This window comes from Castanea sativa, chromosome 5, assembly GCF_040712315.1.
Source record: "Castanea sativa cultivar Marrone di Chiusa Pesio chromosome 5, ASM4071231v1".
NCBI classification, from domain to species: Eukaryota; Viridiplantae; Streptophyta; class Magnoliopsida; order Fagales; family Fagaceae; genus Castanea; species Castanea sativa.
The window spans coordinates 62,596,388-62,622,659 of NC_134017.1; the positions used below are offsets into that span (position 1 = coordinate 62,596,388).

At 33.6% G+C, this 26,272-nt stretch overlaps 2 protein-coding genes across 4 annotated transcripts; both read left to right on the forward strand.

Moving 5' to 3' along the window:
- The first annotated feature begins 3,901 nt into the window (after positions 1 to 3,901).
- On the forward strand, positions 3,902 to 9,376 carry LOC142634049 (uncharacterized protein At3g52155, chloroplastic). 2 transcript variants are annotated; one of them, XM_075808317.1, is made up of 5 exons: positions 3,902 to 4,472; positions 4,953 to 5,052; positions 5,183 to 5,362; positions 6,482 to 6,599; positions 8,828 to 9,178. In XM_075808317.1, the coding sequence occupies exons 1-5, from the start codon at positions 4,142 to 4,144 to the stop codon at positions 8,894 to 8,896; spliced, it is 798 nt and encodes a 265-aa protein (XP_075664432.1). In that variant the 5' UTR covers positions 3,902 to 4,141; the 3' UTR covers positions 8,897 to 9,178. The 2 variants fall into 2 exon arrangements, with proteins under 2 accessions (XP_075664432.1, XP_075664434.1); XM_075808319.1 differs by lacking the exon at positions 8,828 to 9,178 and adding an exon at positions 9,211 to 9,376 and having other exon boundaries at positions 4,013 to 4,472.
- Positions 9,377 to 16,092: 6,716 nt separating this feature from the next.
- On the forward strand, positions 16,093 to 24,587 carry LOC142636512 (uncharacterized). Of its 2 annotated transcripts, XM_075810764.1 has the most exons (15): positions 16,093 to 16,476; positions 16,810 to 16,897; positions 17,029 to 17,244; positions 17,601 to 17,682; positions 17,808 to 17,911; positions 18,158 to 18,284; positions 18,360 to 18,454; positions 18,710 to 18,833; positions 20,472 to 20,552; positions 20,768 to 20,866; positions 20,956 to 21,141; positions 22,119 to 22,256; positions 22,358 to 22,414; positions 22,674 to 22,811; positions 23,919 to 24,587. In XM_075810764.1, the coding sequence occupies exons 3-15, from the start codon at positions 17,183 to 17,185 to the stop codon at positions 24,117 to 24,119; spliced, it is 1,494 nt and encodes a 497-aa protein (XP_075666879.1). In that variant the 5' UTR covers positions 16,093 to 16,476; positions 16,810 to 16,897; positions 17,029 to 17,182; the 3' UTR covers positions 24,120 to 24,587. The 2 variants fall into 2 exon arrangements, with proteins under 2 accessions (XP_075666879.1, XP_075666880.1); XM_075810765.1 differs by having other exon boundaries at positions 16,261 to 16,476; positions 16,810 to 17,244.
- The last annotated feature ends 1,685 nt before the right edge of the window (positions 24,588 to 26,272 follow it).

Consider the following 26,272-nt stretch of genomic DNA (forward strand, 5'->3'; position numbering starts at 1 on the left):
GTAATGCCATGTGGGCCGAAAAAAGAGTCATCAACACCCTTCAAAAAAAATTTGGGAACACCCTCAGTTTTTTTATGCCAATAAAATTAAACTCTGCTCTATAATTTGTTTTATATTAAGTGGATGAATGATTGTTTGGTTGTGTACATTGAAAGAGATGTAGCTTGTAGCACTGATAATGAGACTATCGTGCAACGATTTCAAAATATGAAAACTCGTAGAAGGAAATTGTAAACTTTATATATTTACGTGTTTTTTTATTGTTGTTGTTGTCAATATATGAATTTATCTTTTTATTAGATTGTATAATCTACACTTCCTAAGAGACACTCTAAGAAAAATTCCTAGAGCCACCACTTACTCCAAATGATAAATTCTTCTTCTTCTTCTTCTTCTTTTTTTTTTTTTGAGAACTCCAAATGATAAGTTCTAATATATATGATAAGATTAAAGTTACAATATATGAAATAATACTATGCTAACTAAATTGATTGATCCTTGACTCTTAAAAAAATAAATAAAAATTGCTTGATCCTTAGAATTGAGTTGGACAAGTTACTTATTCAGCCATGTGTATCAAAAGTCATCTTTAGTTTACAATCACTCATTTTGTTTTGTAGTAAATAGTCTTATGACTTTTAGCAAAATTAAGGTGAACATTGATGTTGTGCACTTGACAGGCTTTGTAGTTGTACCTTTTCTAATTCTGCTAACTATTGCGGGATGTGTTGGAAGACCATGGCTTCAGCTTTTCTAATTGTGTTCCTGATTGAGTAAATGTTTTGTGCAGACATACTATGATATTACTTCAGATAGCTATCTTGATTTCATGAAGAACTTTGCGGTCGGGATTATATTGGACCTTCGAAGGATACAATTATTACTAAAAAAAACAATTATTTGAATTAAGTTACCGATCTTGTTGCCAAGGCACATGCTCGTGGCCTGCAGGTGCATATATTTTCTTCGTTAGGGAACATGATGCCTAAGGTTTGTTAGGGAACATATTAAGCATTATTGATAATAAGTTCTTTCTTCTCATTTCAGGTGCACCCATATACATTCCGAAATGACAATTCTTTCCGACATTTCGAGTTCCACCAAGATCCATATATTGAATATGAATACTGGATAAATAAGACGGGAATTGATGGACTCTTCACAGATTTCACAGGGAGCTTCCATAATTTCCAAGAATTGACATCTCCTCTATCTCCTAAAAATTAAGATAGTAAATTGCAGTTATTGTGTGAGATTCATCTATTATTGTCTCCCCAAATAAGACACATATGTGCTTTCTTTCATACTCCCTCCCCTTTCTCTTTAGTGTTTTTTTTTCTTTAAAAAGGGTTTCACGCATGTGATCATTGACCCGGCCCACTTAAATCTGCTATTGATGGCATGGGGCACTCTTAGGTACGTTTGGGTTATCTGCATCGTGGCACAACATTTTTGCGAAGTACACAACTTGAACCCAACAACTCCTAAACTCACAGGTGTAATCAGGTCCAGGACTCCTACCAATGCGCTGCACTCGGCAATTTCTCTTTAGTATCTTAGTTTAGTGTGCTTTTAATAAAATTATGTTTTAGCATCTTAATTGCTTTCGATAAGTTATGTTGAACATGTTATGGAGAAGAACAAATCTTTAAATCGTAATTTCAGACTTTCTTCATTATTTTTTTTTTTTTGTTTTATTTCTCTTCATTTTTATCCTTTATATTCATATCAATTAGGAAATTGGTCCGAAAGTAGCATAAATAAAGTTACCACTCTTGTTTATTGCGGTGGGTAGCTAGTAGCTACTGGCTACTGCCTCGTTCAATATATTAGTTCCTTGGTGAAATTTCAAACACTCACAATTGAGGACTCATTTTATATGTATGTATATCTTGATGAGAACAAAACTATAACCGTTATCCGGTGGGAATATGAAGAATGCTTTTGAAAATTTTTTGATCTAATGATATTAGACTTTTGGCTAAAAAATTCACTTTAACCTTTAACTTTTATTTTAAATATTAAATTAATCCCTACGGTAACAAGGATTAATTTTTGTCAAAAGTCTCTTGCAATGTTAAAATAAATCAATCTTTTGTCTAAATTTGTTAACAAATGATACCATTTAAAGTAGAGGTATGCAGCCAACTCGTCAAAATTGACCCAACCCAACCTAACCCGTTAGGTTGGATTAGTTTTTAGGGCTTGGTGGGTTGGGTTTGGTTAAAAAAAAATGATAGCGGGTCGAGTTGGGTTCGGGTCATAAAATTTCAAATCCGCCAAACCCAACCCGACCCACCCATATATTTAAAATATATTATATAATTAATAATTTTTTTAAATAACTACCTTTTTTTATTCTATATAAATTACTATTAGTTCACACAAACCTTAGTAAATTACTTTTATTATTTAGTCATTAGTGTTGTTTACCTTTAAAGAGTTACATTGATACTAATTTTTGGGTTTTTTTAATATATTTATATTTATACTTTTTTCTACTCAATTTAATAATAATAATAGTAAAAAAAAAATATTGTCCAACCCATTGGTTCAACCCGACCTAACATAATTCATGTGAGTTGAGTTGGGTTAGGTTGGACTTATGTGATAGATTGGGTTGAGTTGAATTTTTTTTAACTCACCATGGTGGATTTGGTTAAAAAATCTCTTTAACTTGACCCATGCACACCCCTAATTTAAAGCATTCATTTTTAGAAAAACTTTTTTTAAATAAATAAGATTATACTATAAACTAATATATATGTGTAAAATTTCCTCCTTGAAAACTTGAACCTTATGGCATGTTTGGAAGTTAAAAAAAGGAGGGGGAGTAGAGTAAAGGGAGGGAGAATAATTCAATTACCTTGATTGGAAGTTTTTTAAGGAATGAGGGGAAGGGGTTTGGAGGAGTTTCAACTACTTCTAACCTCTCATTTCTAATTCCCCCAAATTGGAGAGATTTGGAGGGGGAGTAGAGTAGATAAATTATTGATCAAATGAATTCTCCAATTTACCCTTTTTAAATTGACAAAATTACAAACTGATTATATAAATAATCTTTGATTATTTAAAAGGAAATTCTTTAATATTTGACAGGATATTTTCTTAGCAGTAATTAATGAAGTCAAAACCATTGTGTTGGAAAGAGTCCAAGCCTGAAGAAGGAACTGTGGTAATCGAAGGAGTTTGAACACCAAAAGCCATTGTTAAAAGCTTTGAAACCATGCAAAAATTCACTAACACTTTCAATCTCTCACTCCCATGGAAGAATCTCTCTAAATAGAAGAGCAAATGTTTTATTAAATGTGCAAAAATGAATAAAATGCATTGATGCTCTACTTTTATACGTACAAACAGACTAGTTGCAGAACGAAGAAGAAATAGCAATAAAGATAAATTAACTAACTAAGCTAAATTTATTTTTATTTTTATTATAATTTTTTTTGAGGTAATAAAAATTATTTTATAATAGTTAATGGTATAGTTTTATACTTTTATTAGTGGTATTTGATAGAATGAGAATGTTGATTAAATAATTATTTAATCTAACAAATTAATCATAGACTAATGTTGCAAGTCCATTTTTAAATAGGGGTAAATTTGTCTATTTCAATCATTTCCTCTCATTTCCATCCTAATTTTTAAAACATCCAAACAAGAGAAATGACTAATTACTTCATTCTCCATTACTAATTTTAAAAACTTCCAAACAAGACAGAGGATAATCATTCCCCTCTACTCTCCTCCCTCTCTCTCTCTCCCTAAACTTCCAAACAGACCATTAGTCTTTGCAGAAGTTTTGATAAATATTAATTATTCGATAGATATTATTATTCTTTTTCACTTTAACAAAAAAGATTATATATTTCTCAGTAGGCACGTGCGAGTAGAGGGGTGTACATATAAAAGAAAGAGAAGGAAAGATTAGAGGACAGAAGTGTGGGAAGTACAAGTGAAGCATAGGATGATGATGATGTTGGCGAATCAAATTCAATCTTTCAATCTATAAATCAAATCATACATACTTCCTTAGTTCTGTCCGAAGTCTTTAACGTTGTCTATTGTTGTTGTTGTTGTTGTTTAGTTACTTGTGTGAGCTCCAAAAATTTTGAAGTCCAAAATAAGGAAAAAAGCAGTAATGAATGCAGTAACAGTGTCAGTGAGTAATATAACGCTATTAGTCCTCGAACCCATTTCCATTTTCAGACCTCCTCAAGTTTCAGCTTGCTTTCCCAACAATAAGAGCTTAATCAGTGTCAAATCCAGCACTAGTAGAAGAAGAATAAGAAGGAACCCTATGCGTTTGGTCCCTCTCACTCGTTCATCATCATTATCATCTTCATCTTCATCTCTAACAATTGAGACTGTGGAAGGCCAAGCTCCCTCTGAATCTGAATCTGAACCAGTTACTCGTCGCCTCATTCTTCTTCGCCATGCCATGAGTTCCTGGGAAGACACTTCACTCCGAGGTATTGACTTTCATTATCTTTTTCCTTTATTTTTTAGAATAATGGGTGGATTTCATTATCATTATTATTATAATAATAAGCAGATTGTGTGTGTGTTATAAAACTAGGACTCTTGTCATGGACCAGTTTGTTAATGTAGAATGACTTTTCTTCACGTTCAATCACAATCACAAACTTACTATGTTTATGTCAAGTCCAAATTTTTGTTTCAGTTTTTAAGCATTCTCCTTCTATAATGTTAGAATAATGGTTAAAAGTTTAAACTTTTACTATTTCTTAACAGCTTAAGCTTTTTGGGAAAATCAGTAATTTTATCATGGGATTAGAGCATGTGGTATGAGTTCAAACCCTGCCTCTGCTCCAGTTCCTGTTTAAAACAGCTTTAAGTTTTTGGGTTAATTGGTAATTTATTAGATAATTGGCATAATCTCTTTGTCTTTATGTTTGTAGTGGTTTTAATTTTTTTTCTTTTTTTCATAGATCATGACCGCCCTCTAAGTAAAGCAGGGCAAGTCGATGCTGCAAGAGTTTCTCACAAACTCCAACAGTTGGGTTGGATCCCTGAACTCATTCTATCTAGGTTAGGATTTCTTCATTTTCAACAATGCTTCTCTAACATTCATATAAAATCAATTTTCTGAGTTCAATTTTCTAGTTTTAATGAAACAATTTACATGCTTCGAAATGCTTACTTTATGAATTGGTGCCAGCAATGCATTTCGAACGAGGGAGACACTTAAGATAATGCAAGGACAAGTCCGAGGCTTTCTGGAAGCTGAGGTGCATTTCTTTTCAAGCTTTTATTCCATTGCTGCAATGGATGGACAGACTGCTGACCATATTCAGCAAGTTATCTGTAAATATACAAGGGATGAGATACTTACAGTAATGTGAGTTTTACTCGCTCCAATTTGCTTTATCATTGTCACAATTTATGCATGAGGTATTTTATATTTAATAATAGTAGACACCCCAGGAAAATGGAATCATTTGTTTATTTTAACACCATGTTTAGAAATCAGAATCATTTCATTATCCATAACATTCATACTGACTAGTGAGTATTTTCGAGTTTGCATATGGCAAAAGCTATGCTGAGGTATCTTTATAATGATCCCAAATGCCAATGTGCACTTCAAGCTGTTAATTAGAGAATTGTATGAGGGCTCTATAACCAAATTCAATGGAAGAAATTAGAGGACCCTATAACCAACTTCAAGCCCAAATGCCAATGTGGTACTTAAAATTTTACTACTTAACTTGAACTTTTGTGTCCCAAATCACAACAAACTAATTTAAACATTTATTTATTATGTGTAATGATACTACATGATGGAAATGCATTTGCACAGTTTTATCTGCTTAAAACCCTTCATTCTAATGGAGATTTTGCGGAAAGGTGTTTGACAACACCCCGCTGGTAGTCCTGCTCTTTGTAAATCAGAGTTTAGAAGCAGTGTTGATTCAAGTTTTTGGTGATGGCTCCATTATAGATGCTGGATTGTTGTCTTCAGGTTCCATTAAAGACATAAGATTTCAATTTAAATTCATTTTCAATATGTTAAGACATCTTTGGAATGGTTAATGCACACTTAAGACATATCCAGTCTTTGCGTTTAATGTTGGCTAAAATTTTTCCCACTCATTTGTTTGGTAATCTGATTTAAAGAAAACATGTACTATATATATGGCTTTTCTTCCTGACTTCTGTTTTATGATATGTTTCTGGGCATTTTGTATTGCTCTTCCTCCACTCCCTTTCCATTTTTGGATAAGTAATATAATCTCCTTAATGAGGAAAAGAATTTAAGATAGAAAAATGTTCAGAAATATGGTTTTTGACATTTATCCTTGTTGAATCTTATTAGAAACCATCTAGCCCAAAAGCTTAAGACTAACAATGTATGTCAAGCTTATGAATACTGACTCTGAAAAATCTCAAATACCTCATGCTACTTTGTCATTTTCCAGAAAATAATTTGATATTTGATTATTTAGTAATTATATAGGTGTATGGGACATAATAGAGGATGGGAGGAGGCAGCCTCAATGTTGACAGGTGCCTCAGTAGAATTGAAGACATGCAATGCTGCTTTGCTCGAAGCTACTGGGAAATCTTGGGAAGAGGTTTGGCTTCTTTTCTCAAATGAATATATTTTTGAAGAATGTCCTGTTTTGTTGGTATCATTATTTGTGTTATAGGTTCAGTAATCATTTGTATGTTATGACATACAATGAGCTATTATTCCACTGAAAACTATATGTTTTATATCTTGACATTAGGAGATAAATAGAAATCAATTGAAAATGCCTTATTTTGGAAAATTTACCATTAATGGATATACATCATTAGGTAAAATTTATTGATAAGTCACTCATCCATCCCATAGGTCTTGAATCCATGACCTTACACTTCATCCCATTATGGAGGGAGCCATTTGAACTAGAGTTCATTGGCATCATCAGCTAACATGTATTGGAAATTTTGTTAATATTAGTACTTTTAAATTGTTTGACTACATTTCCATTTGCATAGTTGGTTTTTTTTTTAAATAAATACTCCCTCTCTTAATTTCTCTGGCTGCAGTGGAAAGGTATACTAAAAAAGGATTACATCCTGATTTTAGGGTGTTTTCTATCCTTCATTTGTGGAATGGTCTGGAGCTAGTGGGGAGATAAAAAACACTCTTAAGGAGGCAATCAAAAGGCTTAACAGAGAATATGTTGTTGGAATAGAATGTAAGAGGTAAAGATATTACAATAGGATGGAAGATAAGAAAGGGGAGCTCAGAGAAAAAAAAAAAAACTATTGGTAACTTACACATGCATCTAGTGAGACAGGTATGGGTAGGAGGGGGAGATAGAATCCATATGTTTGGTAGGAGGGAAAATGGAGAAGGGAAAGGGTGGGAGGGAGAGGTAGAATCCATATGTTTGATATGGGGAAAAAGGAGATAGAGTGGGAACAGAGGGGAATCAATAACCCTCTAGACCATCAAATCAATCCTATCCAAAAGTGGGCAGATTGGTGGGGAGATGGAGTTGGAAGGAGAAGGGAGGGGTTGTTTAGAAAGAAGAGTAGAAACTCACTTTTATCCCCTCTTCAAATTATTTTTGAAATATTGTGTAGCTGCAACTTATAATCTTTACTGCATTGCCCGCTTTTCACTTTTCCTCTTTTTTCCACCAAACAACATGATGGAGAGGTGGAATTCTCTTACTTTCACCTCCTTTTGCTTATCACCTCCCCTCTCATTCCTCCTATTTTCTATCCCTCCAACCAAACATTTACGTAGTCTAAATTTTTATTTTTATTCTTCTTTTTCTTTGTTCTTTTGGGTGTCTTAAGTAAGCAATAAAATCACCAAATTTCTTAACCACGTAGGACCGACTAAGCCACATTGAGTGAAATCTGGTAATTGAATGAGTGGTTAGGCTTAGGATTTCTTTTTGGTTGGTGAGTGAGGAAAGATTCATGGGTGTGTGGGGAAGGTATCAGCTTACTATGTAGGACCTGAAAAAAGGAGTGTACCCATGTACTAGGTGTAAAAGACAGTGGTGACTAAAAGTTTAGCAGTTCAATTTTTTTAGGAAGAGGATTTTATAGTTTTTCATGACATAGTCCTTTCAGTGCGGGCTCTAACTGCTTTAATTTGGCCTTTCTCAGGAAATATGGGGTTATGGTTAAGATGCAGGTTTGTGTGTGGCAAATGAATTCTATACTGAAGGTGAAGTGGCCTTTAAATGTCCACTCTGAAGGAGAAAAGTAACATTTTTGCAAAGTTTCATCCTAGTACATTAGCAGTGCCAATAAGAAATGGGTTAAATAGCTGGGTTCTTATGAATTGATGTCAGTTCTCCCTAACCCTAAGGTCATCATTCCTTTGCATGTGACCTTCATTCTTGGAGGACAGATTTTTTAGAATGTTTTTATAGGTAATGCATTCTTGACTATAGAAAGAAAAGTCTATAGTATCTCTAATTGGGAATTGGAGAGTGAAAAAGATGCTTTTTTATGAGGTAAAATAGAAATTAACATCTATGTTGCCGTCTTCAGGAATTTATTTATAATTCACTTTTTCCATCTATATTGCAGGATTCATGAATTTATTTATTGTTTGCTTTATCCCTAATTGGATATCTCCAAAAACACAACATATCATGTACCTTTATTTCCCCCTGACCCTGAGTTCGTTAAATCAGATGTCTCTAAATAAATGGGGTTTCTGTACAAGTTAATTTTAATTATAGACTCCATGTTATCGGATTTTCTTTGGCCATAATCTGGGATATACCAAACAAGTTTCCTTTCCCATATTCGTCAATCTTTCTTTAACCATGTTTGGTATACACAGGCATTTGCTTTGGCAGGACTTGGTGGGTGGAAGCTTCAGGGAATAGTGAAACCAAGTAGCAGCCAGTAGAATCTCGTGAAGTTTTGAATACTAGCAATAACACCCTACATCAATATCAACCCTTCCCCACCCCCTTATTTGCTTTGTCTAGCTGTTGACTTTAGATGTCAGTTCAAGTAAAAAAAAAAAATTCCAATAAAAAAAATTAGATATTAGTACTTTGGTGCTGCTCTTGTATACTCCCCGTGTACTAGGGCTTTGCCTTTCTTTCTTTTTTAATAGAATCTGTATTACTTATGTATATATCTTAAAAAATAAAAAAAAAGGTTGTTGTTTGTGTTGTTCTTCTATAAATTATCTTATTCCCTTTCCTGTGTTTGAAGTCTTCCATAAGTGAAGGTTTTGATAAAAGTTAGGTGGGACATCATCTGATTTCTGAGAAGCTTTCTGCAAAGTTCAGAATATTGGAAACCAATGCTCAGTCATTAAAGATACATTTGTTGTAATAAATTTGAGGTCTTGTTCAAGGCCTTACAAGTTGCAAGTCCATGGCCAACATCAAAGAGATGGAACTTTCTTTATGTGCTGGCCAGGTATGATGTTTTATTTTTATAGACTCTACAAAGCAATGACACAGGGACTGCCAATTGAAGAACCAAGTTAAATTACTCCACTCCTCTGTTTCCCATGGAAGAAGATATCATTACCTGCAATTCTTTCAACTGGTACCATCTCCCGCAATTCAGTGTGTATAAGGTTGTAACTTGTAATCAATATTGCCAATGTTATTTTTTTGGGACCTGAAGATTACACTGGAAAAAAAAAATCAAAATCATATGGTAATTTTGAAAAACAACGAAAATTGAACTTAAAGCTCAAATGCAATCTGGAATATAATTACGATTTTTAGGACTAAAGTGGGTGGGAATTTAGGATGGATAAGTGAAGAAAGAGAAAAAATGAAAAAGTAAAATTTTTTTTAATGGGTAAAAAAACCAAGGTACAAAAAAAAAAATGCATATCACTACCATCCTATTAGGGCGGTGCACAATAAGACGTGAGCTTAAAAACACTATCCTATTTACCTCATCACTACTAGAGTTGATGGATGAGAAATGACTCGGTAAAGTCAGTTACTAGCTAGACTTTAGAGAGTTCGAGTACAGTGGAGTTATGAGCTTGTAGGTTTCATAGTATACCTTTGTACTGTAACTATCTTAGGTTTGCCACCCTGGCTTTGGGTTTTCCTCTTCCTAGACTCTTCCTTGTGTTTAGTTTTGGTTTGGTTTCATTTACCTTATTTTCATATTGCTATTTATATGCTTTGGTTATAGTAGCTTTACTTTTGTTATATGGAAATTGGTTAATATCTTACATGTGGTACATTTGTTGTTTTTGACTAAGAGTAATTTTCTAAATATATGCTAGGGTAATAATAGCAATTTTCAATTACTCTTTACAATTTCTCCTCCATCCATACAACTCAAGTTGTCCTGTTCTTATGTAAATTGATCTACCCAATATAATCGGTCACACTGACATTTGTTGCAAGAGAAATGTTACTATCGACAACATTTTCAGTTTTTCACAACACTTTCATATTAAATCTTAAGTGGCAGGTTGTTATTGGTTATTATGAGTAGGTAAAAAAACAATTTAAGTTGTGAATTTAAATTAGAATCAATAATAACTTACCACCTATAATTTGTAGTGTAATTTGTTGTGAAAATTTTGTGAAAGTAACAACTTTCTTTATTTTAACTCAACTTATATATATATATAGAGAGAGAGAGAGAGAGAGAGAGAGAGAGAGAGAGAGATATTAATATCCTCATCTTCTGCATAATTTCACTTCTAGCCCAGTCGTCTAAAACCCATTTACACACTAGAAGAATACAGATTTTCACCAAGGGTTGAAGAGCAAAAATGTTGTTGCATGTATGTGTAGTATTGTTTTTATTTGTGAAAGCTAGCCATTGGGAGATGCTATGGAGGGGAATTAAAAGGATAGTGATGGCTTTGCTTCGCAGTGATTGTATAGTATTGGATTTGTTGGTGGGTGCAGTGATAAACAGGGTGTGTGCACAAATGCTTTGGGAATTCTGTAGTAGATTCCTGCCTGAGCTTGTCCTTGCTTTTGATGATCCCGACATATTCTTTCTAAAGCATTTTTTTTCTGGTTTTGTATTTGGCGGATTTGGCTCTTCCTACTTCAGGCAGTTAAGGTTCTGGGTTTTTAATATTGGTGTAACCAATGGAAAATATGATTGGGATTCTGTTCTTGAGCGAGAAAAGTTCAAGTTCTTTTCATTTACTTGAGAGATCTAGATAATATAATCTAATAAAGTTTAAGGTATAATAGATTTGCAGTATACTCATCAAGTTCATATACTCTTCCAAGTTCCAAGAACAACATTTTACTGGCTTTTGAATATGTATTAAGAGTTCTAATGCAAACCCCATTTACTTTGCTTCATCTTCAGCTTCTATTATTATGTTTTTGTTTTGTTTGAAGGAAAATTTAAATACTGATTGATCTTGTGCGCCTTGGACTCTAATAAGTAATAATGACTCTTTCCCGCGCGCGCACACAAATCCTGTGGTCATTTGAGGATTACTATTATTATGACTTTCACGAGGGAAGTATGGCTCTCTCTTTTTGAATTCTTTAGTTGCAGTCCAGCTATGAAATGATTTTCAAACAAGATAAAATTTGGTGAAACTTAGCTAAAAATTTTCAAACATCATAGAATGTGGATGATGCAAAGCAAAGTATAATGTCAGTCCTTCAAAAGGAGTCTAACATTAGCATTAGCTAAAAAAAAAAAACTGTCATTTTGCAAATCAGAATCATGATCACGTAAGGATCATTATTTCATGTCTGTTTCGGATGGAACTATAACAGGAGAGTTCTTTCAATTTTTATTAGGAAGGGCCGCCATCAATGCTTAAATGCTAAGGCCTTCTCGAGTTATAAGATTTTTTTTTTTTTTCCTTTTTTTAGAAGAACGGTTCATCAAAAATAAAAAATGTAGTAAGATAATGGAGAATAGATGACTATTAAGAAGAAGAGAGATCAAAGTAACCATCACCATATTGTTCATGCACATCATAAAGAGCAAGTGGTTTACCTTTTCTCATGACTTTTGTATTTTTTTTTTTTGGGGGAGGGTGGGGGGTAAGAATGAAATCTTATTAATGAGGGTCAAAAGAGACGGAGGCTTAGGGGTAACCAACCCATCATTAAAGACCCAAGAGGGAGGGATGAGACGAGTAGGGGTTTCCAAGCCATTCAAAGAGAGGCCCAATAGGTAGCATCATGGGTAAGCCCATTACAATATTTTGGAACGTAAAAAAAGGTAAATTGATAAAAATGCCGAGAAGTGATAAAGTTTTTATTGATTCTAATTTAAACCTACCACAGTACCACTTAAATAAGAATCAATAAAAACTTTCACAACAAATCATAGGTGGTAAGTTTTTATTAGCTCTAATTTAAATCTACTACTTAAATTACTTTTTTACCTACCAATAATAACTTGTAATAACCTACCACCTATAATTTGCTAAGAAAACGTTGTAAACATAGCATTTCTATGAAGTCATCTAAAATGGGCTCATTTCCTAGCTTGGAGATAAGGATGGGTTGTTAATGCACTCAACAATCAACTTTGCATCCCCTTAAAAAAATGAAGAGATTGCACCCAATATCTTTTGTTGTATTTACAGCAAGGAGGGCTGCTTTAGCTTCAGCCCATGCCAGAGAATTTGTTGATTCACTAGTTGTAATGATGGAGGTGATGGTGCCACTGGAGTCTCTATTGACAGAGGCAATGAAGGAGCCTTTGCTAGGAGAAGCCAAATCGAAATTGAACTTTAGCCAACCTATTGAGGGTGGATTCCAAATTGTTTGCTTTGTGAGATTGGTAAAGTTGAAAGAAATACGGGTAAGGGGGTTGAAAGAAGTATTCTCAAATATAGGTTTGTTCCTAATCCACCATAACCGATCATGAGAAATTGCCACCAAGAGGGAGAACTGCTTTTCAATATTTTTCTCAAGACCAAGTAGCCAGGCTGGATATAGAATTATATGGATCCAATTTGGAGCAGAGTTTGCAAGGATGGCAACAAGTTTTGATGGCCATTTTGCTCTTTTCCAATGGTAGTAACAAATTTGCCTTATTAAGTTGAACCATCAAATATTATATAAGTGATTTAAGATGATATAAGTTTTTTTCTTTTTTGACAAATGAGGGTGTGCAAACCTTTTTGAGTGTTTGACTATTCTCTCAGGTGTATGCCCCTGTCCCATAAACACCAGATTATTACAATGAAGAATCTCATAGGGATGTCCCAAAATGCTGGCAAGAAGTTTCAAATCCAAATTTTCATGGATATCATCATGAGGCCAAAAGAGTCCACTAAGCCAACCTCTTAAGGTTAAGATAATATAAATTTGATCTCTTGAAAATAATCGTTTTTAATGGCTATATATATTTTTTCTCTATTTATGTTTGAAGAACAAGTTTAGGGACAATTTGTTAGCCACTTTTTTCCATAACTAGTAAGTTTCGCAATGCACGGATAATGTTGTAACAGTTTATGTAATTTTTTTTTTTGAGAATATTGTACATATTTATAGCATATTTATTATAAAACTTTGTTAATAATGAGTTTATCATAAGAAGCAATAATTATAAATTGCACACAAAAATCCATTATAAATATTTTATTCAAGTAATGAGCAATAAAAAAACAACTTTAGAGCGATGTTATATAATAAAAGATGATAGAAGCATGTTAATTCATTCAATATTATTGATCTTTATTATGTGATGTAATAAAGAGTTTCATTGTGAAATCTTTCTTTTTTTTTTGCTTCTTCAATGCTTTGTTTTTGCAGTATGGCAATGCTTGTGAATCTTGTTGAGGGGTATTTATCATCATCTATTTCTTTGTCTTTAACTATTGAAGTATGGTCTATCCTTGTTTGTTCAATTTTGAAATTTTATCACTTTTTTTCTTTTTGTTGCATCATTTGTGTTAATCACTAACGAATTGGCATTAGAAGACTCTTGACTAGATCTTACAAAGTTTTGACATGTGAATTTCTTGTTACTAAGATTTTGTGTAGGTATACGCATTCTTATTAAATTTTAGTGATGTGACAATTTTTTTCAAATGATTTCATATTGTTTTGTTATTTTATAAGGAATAGTGTAACAAAAGAATTAATATAGCATATTGGATTGTGTATTTTTTTTTTCTTCCATACCTTTTTGTCATGTGAAGGAACATAAAAAATCTTAAAAACTATGTAATTTTCAAAACCATCCTTTAGATAGAATTCATTCAAATGAAATAGGAAAATGTATTTTTTTCTTAAAATTTTCTTCAGATAATATGAGATTCCTTCTCCAATATCAATCTGCATATGAGTAATAAATTTAATACATACTATGATAAAAAATTTTACAATAATTTAATAATTTAAATAAGTTGTACCTCAATTTATTTTTCAGCAAGATCTCTTGCAGATTTATTTAGGATTTTCTCAGCATTTCAATCAAATATCACAAAAGTTGTTTTGTTAATTACATTCAAAACTTCAATTTGAATCATGTATCTGAAGTAGTTTGCAATTGTATATATAGTATTTATAGTGAGATGAATATATTATAAATATTTGGAGAGTATGTAGTTAAGGTGAGTGCCGTTAACTTTGGGATAGAAAAATTTGTTTTTATTTCACATTTTGCATACCAAAATGATCCTGATTGTGATTTGACCTTCATTCCATAAGCACACATGAAATATAATACCAACCTGTTGTCGTATCAGTGTTTGTTGTCGCAATACCGTAGCAGTTCACATCCTGCAATGAACTTTGAAGTTAATTTTGAATTTTTTTTTAATGAAAATAGTATAATGTATTATTATTTTTTCATGTAATGATGAGTATAATTTTAAATGATTAATAAACATGTTTGGTAGAATTCCATTCAATGCATTTGATCTCTTCTGTTGTCTTCGTATTCTTTAAAGATAAATTCTCCTATAAAAATTGTTTTGCATGTATTTTTGTTATTTCTTGTATAGAATCATGTTTTGACCATTCCTATCATTAAATTTTTTTTAAAAGAAAATATTATGTAAATATTATTTGGTGAGATAGTATATGCTATTTATCAAAAAAAATTGTTATTAATAATTTTACAAATATGCATATGCCAATTATTTCAACAACCTCGAAAATCTCAATATTTATATATATTTTTGTTGCATTGGTCGATGACAAAGAGAATTTGCCTACATAAATTGTGTAGAACATTATTAGTAAAAAAAAAATGATTGAATTGAAATTGAGAAAAAGGAAGATGTGCTTTCATGGGCATGAGAATTTCTAGAAGTATCATTTGCACGTGGGACTGTGGGAGAGGCGAAAAAGAATTTGTAAGTGAGTAAGAGTTTTGGCTTTGATCTACACAGAAAAAGGGTAAGACCTGTGTTATAACATGTAAAATAAGAATTGGGCTTGAAATTTTCATAAGGTTTAGTTTGTTTTCAAAAAGTAGTCAATTTTGTAGAAAATAACATTTGAGCTAATTATTAAGAGTAGCTCATATTTTATATAATACTAAAAAGAAGTTACTATAATCTATTGGGTAACTAAAAAAAAAAAAAACTTAATAAAAAGATGTTAAAAAGGCTGAATGAAAAATTATAACAATATATATATATATATATATATATATGTATGTATGTATGTATGTATGTATATATAGATCTGTTGACAGGCAGTGAGAAGTGGAAATAAAGATAGAATTAGTGTGTATTTGCGTACTGCAGCGTTTGTGTTTGGCGGGTCTTTTGGCACTATTCATGAACTAGTCAAGTTGCACAAAACGCGTGAATAATGTTTTAGTTGTTTAAAAAATATTTTGTTACAATATTTTTAGTAATAAATTTTCAGCTTTCAACAAATAAACAGCATCTAAAACAGCCTAGTAATAGATGAAAATGAAAGTGATCGTTTACCGTCTTAGATATAAAATATAATTAAAAAAACACGAATTAAATTGTGTCCAGGGGATTTATATTTTTGTAAAGGTGTTAAGGTAAGAAAATAGAGAATTGCCTACACCAAAGATGATTTAACACATTAAAATAAAAGTTGGTTTTTATTTTCTTTTTCTTTTTTGTCTTTTCCGTACTCTCTTTCTCCTCAGGGTTTTGTTGTTTCTGTGAGAAGAATAGTTCTTTGAAAAAAAAAAAAAAAAAACACACACACACACAGACAAAGAAAGAGAGAAAAGGAAAGGAAAGGAAAGGGAGAGGAGGGAAAAGAAAGGAAAGGAAAGGAAAGTCCATCTGAGCTGTCCCAGCGACCTCCTCGACCTCATCCTTCATTCATTTTTCATACCTTCCCATTTCCCAATTTTCCAATTCCCACACTATTGTTTTGTTTTGTTAGTACATACAATTTTCATGTATTTTAGTATGTCTTGTTGACAGCTTTTTCCTTTTCGGAAACCAAAGAAAGTTGCTTTATTTTTTTTAGCTCACAACCTTGGACTTAGAAATTCCTATAATCCCTTCTTTAAAAAAAAGATTGTCTTTTCTTTCTTTTTTTTCCTCATTCGTTTAAGGTAATTTCCCATTTCCCATGTTTTATTTTATTTTTTTGTTGGGTTACAATAATTAATAATGAGACCATGAATGCACTGAAAATTTTGGCTTCTAAGATTGATGGCTAGCTAGTTTTTCTGGGTTTGAGATCTGTAAATGGTGAAGGGTCAAGTTGGGTTTTCTTTCATGAAGTTTTCCATTCTTCTTTAACAAAGTTTTGATTTTTTTTTTTTTTTGGGTTTTTGATAATGTTGGTAGCTGGGACCACTTTTAGAGAGTTAGAGTTTAGGGTTTGCTCTTTTATTTTTATTTTTATTTTTTTGGGAACTAAAAATTGTATCTTGAATTTCCAGCTGCACTTTCTTTCCAGCATTGGATCTGGGAATACTTTGAAAAGTCTTCCTCTTTCACTCTCGATATTCATATATGAAGGAGTATTAGGTAATAGCTTAGCTCACTCTGTGCCTTCCATCAAGTTGAAGTTGAAGCTCTTGGTTTTTTGGTGCTTTTTTAGTATACTTTTTGGAAAAAAGCTGAAATCTTTGCTATTAATTTGGTCTGAGAAATTCAAGTGGGGTTAGCTTCTGGGGAATTACAAGTGGAAATAAAGATGGGTACCTATAAGAATGGAAGGCCAAAACCTTGGTGAAGATTTGGTTTTGATTTGAGAATTGAGATTCTCACTTCTCAGAACAGTTGGATTTTCTCTTATGAGGGGCTTTGTTTATGCCTATGTTTAGGATCAACATGATTGATCAATTCATCAATTTTGTCATACGCCCTCCCAGGTATTAATAAATAATAATATGTATCTGCTTTCCTTTTCTAAAGTTAGTTATAGTTTACTAAGAACGCTATTTTAGCTATATATATATATATATATATATATATTTTTTTTTTTTTTCAAATTGGTTGCTTTCCTTTTCTATAGCTAATTAGTTTACCAAAAACACTGTTTTAGTTAAATATTAGTTGCTATCCTTTTCTATAGCTAATTAGTAGTTTTCTAAAAACACTTTGTTGACTGGTATTGTGATATCATGTTGTGCTAGCTGTATATTGTTGTTCCTACTCAAGTTGTTGATCTTTCTATAAAAGATTTAATTTTCTCTGCATCTAATATGCTGCTGGATATGATATACAGGGCTGAGTATAACCCTGATCAGTATCTTTGGGAAAAGGACTTCACTCTTGCAGGAAGAAGTTACAAAAGAGAAGATTTGGAGGCAAGTATGGACATCAGTTACCACACTGTTGTTGTCTATAATTTTCTTCCCTAATTTGCAACAATCTTTGTCCATTTTGTTATGGGTTCTGACCTGCTACATTATTTATTTCTCAACATTTACAGCTTAAGAATGCAAGGGGCCATACGTTGCTGTGTAGTCATTATCTACCTTCACCGATACCGGAAGATACACCTCTTCCTTGTGTTATATACTGCCATGGAAACAGGTCAGCAGGGACAGTTCTGTTGCAAGGAAATAAAGTTCTAATACAGTTCTGTATATTTTGGTAATATGTATGGATTGTTAAAATGATAAAGAAGCCTTTTCTTTAATATTCTGGTTAAATATTTAGTGGGATATTCATGTTAATATTGCATGATCAGTATCTGGAAGAATTTTTAATAACTGAAAAGTGCTTTATGTGCTAAGAGGTCAAAATTTACTGATATTTCTCATGTGGGCTACGATGCAGTGGATGCAGGGCGGATGCAAATGAGGCTGCTGTAATTCTTCTTCCATCGTATATAACAGTTTTAACTCTTGATTTTTCGGGCTCAGGCTTATCTGATGGTGACTATGTCAGCCTTGGTTGGCATGAGGTATGTTGCCTCTTTATCATCATTTATTACTTGACTTCCTGCATATAAAGCGTATAAATTTGTTTCATGTGTCAGAGAGATGACCTCAAGGTTGTGGTGTCATATTTAAGAAGCAACAAAAATATATCACGGATAGGTCTTTGGGGACGTTCTATGGGTGCTGTCACTAGGTACTTGTCTTTTCCTGACTTATTATGAGTTAGATCCTTAAGGTTTTCTGCATTTTCAAGAGTTCAAGTCTTTACAGTCACTAGGTTTTCTTGACTTACTGTCAAGTTGTAAATTTTTATGAGCTGAATGGTCTGAGATGAGTTGAATTTTTCATCTTTTGGAAAATCCACGAGATCGTAAAAGCTGTTGTTTTAAATAAGTTTATATAAACTCTTGAAATAAATAACCATCAGCTTTATTATAACGTTATGCAGCCTTCTTTATGGAGCGGAAGACCCTTCTATAGCTGGAATGGTGTTGGATAGTGCCTTTTCAAACTTATATAATCTAATGATGGAGCTTGTGGATGTGTATAAAATTCGGCTTCCTAAATTCACTGTAAAGTCTCTCTCTCTCTCTCTCTCTCTGCACATAGACATACAAAGACATATCATACCTTCTAAATGCTACTTCCCATTTGCATATGTAAATTTGTTTTTAATCAACGTTTGATTCTCATTTGACTTCTGGCTTATGGATCCAAAGAGTGATTTACTTTTAATCTTTTAGCGAATAGCAATTCTTAAAATAAATAAAAAATTGTTTCTCCTGATTTGGATATGAACTTCTACTCCAGCCCTACCCAAGTGCATTAAATCTTATCCATCTGGAATTGAGAACCAAAATTGCAAGGCATTCTTGGGGGCTTTTCCCTCCTCATTTTTCGAGATTATACTTATTTTAAGGACCCATAGCCGACCCAAAAATTTTGGGACTAGGGCGTAGTTGTTGTTACCAATCAGCTGATGCTTGGTGCATATCATATGCTAGGGACTTGGAAGATATGACTTAACTATGCTGTCATGCAATGGTTCCAAAGCCACCATCAATTATATGCCTCTAATCAAGTCTAACAAACAAAATTAGGACAACAATCTTATTCCCACCTGCCTAATGTGTAGGCTTGTGAGATGATTCCTTTTATATCTGGCCCAAAGATTGGAAAATTTTGTAGCAGTCTGATTTGCGCAGTTTTAGGGGATGAGCTCAAGTGCCATTTGTTCAAGTGGGAAGATATTTGTTGTTTGCTCACACTAAGCAGACAGCAAATATATTTGATACCAACATTAAAATATTATGGACTTACCATATTAGTGTTGACACAACACCAATTCAAATATTAAGTTATAAAAAGATTTGGGGGCATTTGTGCATAGTTTTGTTTTTTGATAGGTAAGTAAAATTTATTAAACATAAAGGAAAATATACAGAAATTAGTACACAGGTCGTCTACTAGTAACGTAACAGGATTTCATAAAAGTACAGGCCTCCATAAAATCTAGTAAACTAGGGAATAAATGACTACTCAAAGACCATCCACTCATATAAGGTGCTTAAGAAAACCAACTTCACTGCCATCATAGATTGTTCAATGCCTTCAAATGTCCGGCAATTTCTCTCCTTCCAAAAGATCCACCTCACACAAAGAGGAATTGCATATTTCTTTAAAATGACTTTTATTGAATGCGTAGGCCCCTCTTGTTTAAGATTCCAATGCTACATAATAACTTCACATTCATTGCAGACTTCCATGTACTAAGAAATTATTAAACTAATTAATATTGATGAATATATCAAAATATCAGAAACTCCTTCATGAACTTAAAATTGAGGTCTTAAGTTTTCAAATTTGTAGAATTTTCTCTATGCACACATTTACTTATATGGTGGTCATCTAGGATTTTGCTCTGAAAAGCTCATACTGTATTTGTGTCAATAGCCATATCTGCTTTTAGCATTTTTCAACTATTCCAGTGGATGAAGGTTACTAGCTTGTTCAGTTTGATTGTTTGTCTTTTTCTTTTGGTTACTTTTTGCTTTTCAATGGGAATTTTATTAACCTCATAACTGTTGAGCACATGTAATGTAGGATGTAGCTAGACTTATTATGTGGTTTCTGCTTTTAGAAGTTGATTTTGAGATGTTTCTATATCTTGTTTATACATTGAGACTTTTCCCCCTGTTCTCTCCAATCAGGTTAAGATGGCAGTACAGTACATGCGACGGGTAATTGAAAAGAAGGCAAAGTTTGATATCATGGATCTTAATTGCTTACAGGTGCTTCTAAGCTTTCTTACTGTGTTGAGTTGAAATTTTTAAGATAGCCTAATTAAATATTTAGCTTGGTATGTTGTTTTGTTTGTCAATATGCTAGTTTTGACTGTGAACTCAGAACAACTAATTATGGTTTTTTCCCTTTCCCAGCACGATATGTAATAACAAGCTAATTATGTGCAGTTATTTATTGTGTTAATGGTCTGGAATACTTGCAGGTTGCACCCAAAACATATATCCCTGCTTTATTTGGGCATGCTAGCGATGATAGATTCATTCAATCCCACCACTCAGACCTTATTTTTAAGTCCTATGCGGTATTTTCTTATTCCAGAGACATTTTGCTTTTGTTGAAAGTAAAAATTTTCAATTTTTCACATTTGACCATATCCCTGATTCTTTGCAGGGGGACAAAAATATTATAAAATTTGATGGTGATCACAACTCTTCTCGACCCCAGTTCTATTATGATTCTGTTTCCATTTTCTTTTACAATGTCCTTCATCCTCCTCAAATTTCTACTGCTCATTCAAGTAAACTTGAGAAATATTATGATTTGGGGGATTTGAAGGTTGGTGCTGGTATGGATGAGGTAATTTCAATTTTATATAGCCACTTATAAAACTTTAATAGAGTATTATCCTTCTATATTCAATTGTTAGCATCGGTACTTGACAAGTCAAAAGGACAATTCTATCTGTTTTGTGTTAGTATCGCACATGTAAGTGCACCACTACTCATGCCAATAAGGCTTTGTAGCTTAATTTGTAGCCATAGTGCATCCTACTGATTTCAAATGAAGACTCTGGAAGTTTGTTATAAAACTGAAGCTTCAATTTTTATAGTTTTTGTATGGTTGGATGGCTTCTACTTGTCTTTCCTTTTCTAATTCGTTGGGGTTGCTGACCTCTTAGTGGTCAGAAGTTAGATTCATTTTAGGTTTATTGTTTTTGTACTTCCCAGGTACTAGGATTGCGCCCTTTGTGCACATTTTTTAACACATTTTATATGTGTGTGTATATATATATATATAATAAAATAAAAAGCTGTTTTTTTTTTTTGTATAGAAGGAATAGGAAATCACATTTTATAGTTGTGGTCATAGATCTAAAATTACATATTAGGCCAGGAGCCTTGCAGCTTAGTGGCATTGCTTGCTCCTTTATTAGAAGAACCAGGGTTCAAGTTCCCCCTCCCATACCATTGAATTTATATATATATATATATTAGGGTATCTTAGGGCCTCCTCTGTATGTAAAACTGACAGTAGTGTTACATTTGATCATTCAGTGATGAGATCAATGGAAGATCAAATATATGTGTCAATGTGGCTTCTGAATCATGTTTGATGTTATACGCATTTTGTGCTGAACCATGTTATTATTTTGTATTGTGATTGATTCATATCATGCGAGTATAGCATTACCATCAGTATTTCCTCATAACAACTATATGGGGTTTGCTATGTCATCATGTTGTAATGGTAATTTGCGGTGTATTTTTTCCACCGCCATTGTGACGTATCTGCCATAGAGATTAATATGAAATTGTGCCCCCTTTTCCTTTCAGAGTCTCTTATATGAGATATTCACCGGTCTTCATTCTGCGCGCACTGATGCTGCAAGTTCATCATCTGTTCCTCCTAGTGTTTCAACCGCAAAATCTGTGGATGAACTTCTTTCTGAAATTGCACCAGTGACTACCGTTGTATGAATCTCTTTTGTAGTTTTGGCAAGCTTTTCACTTCATCTTTCTTCTTTTTGTGTTATAGCATTTTGTTCATTATTTATTTATTAATCATCATGCAGGATTCCATGCAAAATGAAAATAATACACCTGACAGTCTTGAGACATCACACTTACAGGTGATTTTGTTTGGTGCCGTAAATGAAATTTGGAAATTTTGACCTATCAATAGCATACTGTGCTAAGTTCCAACACATGAGCATGGGTCTTACCAATACTTTTAACTTTAAGGATACTCGCCCCCCTCCAGTATGGATTTTTCTTGTCCTGGCAATGGCTGGGACCCCAAGAAGCCCATGCGAGGTGTCTGACTGTTACTTGTAGGTTTTCCGATTTCACTATATAGTTTCACTGGAACTCTGCTGTGCGGTTTTACAGGATAAGCCCAATAGCCAGAATGAAGAGTGTTGCTCATATACAAGCTCAAATAGAGAAAGTTGGGGAAGGTGCTCATCTTTAGGAGGCAGTGATGAGGAATCCTCTGCAGACTGCACAGCTGCTGATAATGGCCATCAGGTCTCTCTCTCTCTCTCTCATAAATGAATTAGCATGCATTTGGCTTGACAGGCTTTTACTTTTTTCTGAGTATACAACTTCAAGTTGCATCATCTTGTGGCCTTTCTAGCCAACTTTTTGTAAAATTTTGGGTTGCTGGACAAACAAAAGATGTTTTGCCAGTATGTCATATTATGTATGGACCAAAGCCTCCATGTTGACACCCATCAGGTTGGGTAACTTGGGTTCCTGGAACGGGTAAAATTAATTCTAGATTATAGGGGTACGGTATGCACTTGCATCAGGATCACGTTAATGTCTGGACCTGGAATAGTCGCGGTAATTCTCTGCTTCATCTTTAATGTTAGGCTGCACAGATGGAATGAGAAAAATGGGAAAACAAAATCGTTAATCTTGTATCCCCTTCTGTAATTTCAATCATATAAATAAATAGTCTTCACTGTGGTATTGCCGCCAGTGGACGTTCTATTAGAATGCCAAGGTAAAGGAGCCGTGTAAGTACTAACTTAGACAGCAAGCTTTGTTGGGGTTGTAGTGCAGAAGTCTCTTCTTGAGCTTGAACACAATTAGCACATATTTTTATTTTGAAAAACATAAATAACACTGCTAGAAGGGCGACTAATTGATTGATATGTTCTTGTTCACTGATTTAATCTTTTGGCATAAGTATTGAAAAAAGACGGGAGTCTGCAAAAATGTATGTATGTATGTGTTATATATATTAACAGTTTTTCTCCACCAAAAAATTTATATTAAAAACAAAATCTTTCTCCAAAAATGTAGTTTCTTTGATGAAAAGCTTTCCATATTATTATTGTAAATTTTTCTATATTATTTTTATACTTTTTTTTAACTTTAAGGGCTCTGCTGGTTAGTGGATCCCACCTAGCAATTATGCATGAAAAGTTTCTCAATGAGAAAGAGAAATGCTGTAGAGTATTTAAAAAGATAATTACAGAGACTCTAGGGTAATTTACCCTGCATTCTTCACTCGTCTATATAATAGATGTGCTCAAATATTAATGTTTCTGTCCTTTTTTTAAAAGATGTTTTTGTCTTCTTGTGAAGTGTTAACAAACAAGTCTTTTTTTTATATATATGTTTTAGAATACTCTCAAGGGGTTTGCAACACCTCTTCGGAGCATGAAGAAAAAATCCTCGGAGCCATTAAAAGAGGACAAGAAGAAAACTACACCAGTTCCAAAGAAACCTAAAAGTGAGAAGTTTGAAAAGTTAGAGGCCCTTAGCAAACGGCTACGGCATTGCTTTCTGAGGAGGGTAAACCATCGGAGACAACGCTCTTCATGACTCCTGTAGTATAAGTTGGTGTTTATAATTGTAACCTAGGTGGTATCCTTTTTAGCTTCTTCTGTAAAGGCATTGAGGCATGAGTGTTGCTGTTCTTTTTAGGTGCCATTTCATCTAACGTGGGGTTTTCAGGGGATATGTTTTCTTAAACCTCTCTCTCTCTCTCTCTCATATGCACACTATGTTTTATAAATCATGTGGCAAACTTTCATGCAGCATGGAAGTGTTGTGGATGTTAGATAGGAAGGATTTCTTAGGATTCAGAGTTTGTCATTGTGAAAAGAAGCTGGAAACTGGACATCATTTTGGATAATCCACTCCTGTGTCATGTCGTAAATCATGTCAGGTGTCATTGTGTCATTGACTGCAAATGTGCCAAAGTGTCCTCGTGTTGGAATGCAAGTAGCTGAATGGCTGGTCAAGGAAACAACTGAATGCACTTCGGCTGCACACAAAGTGCTTATTTTACTTCCATTGTGCTCGAATTGCTCTCAACCTCATCATATATCCGATAGGCATGTCACAAGCCAACCTCCATTGTCATAACGGTTGTACACAGATTGTGAAATCACAAATATGTCATAAGAGCATCAACAGCAGATGTGCTAAATGCCAAATATTTGGCATATTTAGCACACCAAACACTAAAAAACTCCATTTATCAAATATGCTAAATGTGTCAAATTTTTGCAATATGCAACAGTACCCTCACAATTTGGCACAGTACGGATAAACAATGACAAAATATATATTGTTATTTTATTCTTGTTTTCTCTCTCCTCATCACAGATATCTCTCTCTCCGTCTTCTCTCTCATCTCTGTCTTCTCTCTCATCTCTGTCTTCTCTATTTGTCTTTCACAGCACGCCGATCACCAAAGGCCACCACTTGATGCCGCCGACTATCTATCTTCTTTATTCCACTTCGGGTTCTCTTCTTTTTCCTTTTTTCTTTTTTTTGTTCCCGTTTTTTGGTTGTGGTTTGATGGGTGGGTTTGGATGGGCAGATCAATGGTGGGTGGGTTGTGTTTCATCGATTGTGGGTTATGGCGGTGGGTGGGTTGAGATGGTGATGGGCAGATCAGTGGTGGTGGGTGGGTCGGCTGGTGATGGGCAAATCAGTGATGGCGAATCAGTGGTGGATTTAGCGGCGGTTGTGGGTTGATTATGGTAGTTGTGTGTGTGTATTTTTTTTTTTTTTTGGTGATTGTGGCCGCAACAATTTTTCTGGTTGTTATTATAGTTGCTGTTGTTGGTGATGTTGATGATAATGATGGAGGAGGAATTTAATATATTATTTTAATGTGTTGTAAATATTATTTTAATATATAAAATTGAAGAATAAAACATCTGATAAAGCGTATTGTAGTAAAATAATGTCGTAAAATAATAAAGTGAGCTTTTGGTGTGTCAAAATGGCTTTTTTTTTTTTTTTGCAACATCTGCTGCTGATGCTCTATTAGTACTATTTCAAGTTGGAAATTAGGGACTAACTTCGAGCTTCAAGGAAAGGCAAAATTTTAAGCTTGTTCTGAGTTGGTACCTCTTTCGATTCCTAAGTTGTTTTTTTTTTTTTTGGGGGGGGTGACGAATGAGTTATTTTCGTTTCTAAAAGCAAAAAGGTGTACAATCAGTACAAGCACAACGATGTTACAAGCAGAACTAGACTCAGTTATCAGAAACACTGAAATTCTCCACCGATAAAGAACTCTATTTTGAGTGGCGTTCTGACTTATGAGCTCTCTTGCATACACCTGCTCGAACATATTCACATCTTAAATCAAAATTAGCAGTCGCCGTTATTATTTGTCCAGCATGAACCCCCAGCATTTCTTTGCAACCACACATGATGAACTGCAGAAGCAAAAGCAAGCTGGAGTATAATAACTCTTAAACGGGTATCTTGATATTTGGGAGTTTTTATATAATCAAAATACCAAGTCTGAAGACAAATGAAATCATTCATCACAGAACAGAATAACAATTTTGGGAGGCGTACAAGCTCGAGTATAGCCAACTCTTCCACCAAGTTGTTTATGATTAAAAGTACGCCAAGAGCCTTTTGGTTTAGAGCACAACGTTTTTGCCACAGCTGCCATTCTTTTCGCTATGCATTGTCCTTAACACCACAATTTTCGTTTGACTAGAGAGGGA

Coding starts and splice junctions, on each gene's coding strand:
- LOC142634049 (XM_075808317.1), top strand. CDS start 4,142: ATGAATGCAGTAACAGTGTCAGTGAGTAATATAACGCTATTAGTCCTC. Junction 4,473..4,952: donor GGAAGACACTTCACTCCGAG/GTATTGACTTTC, acceptor TTTTTTTCATAG/ATCATGACCGCCCTCTAAGT. Junction 5,363..6,481: donor GATGAGATACTTACAGTAAT/GTGAGTTTTACT, acceptor GTAATTATATAG/GTGTATGGGACATAATAGAG.
- LOC142636512 (XM_075810764.1), top strand. CDS start 17,183: ATGCCTATGTTTAGGATCAACATGATTGATCAATTCATCAATTTTGTC. Junction 17,912..18,157: donor ATATACTGCCATGGAAACAG/GTCAGCAGGGAC, acceptor GCTACGATGCAG/TGGATGCAGGGCGGATGCAA. Junction 22,257..22,357: donor TTGCACCAGTGACTACCGTT/GTATGAATCTCT, acceptor ATCATCATGCAG/GATTCCATGCAAAATGAAAA.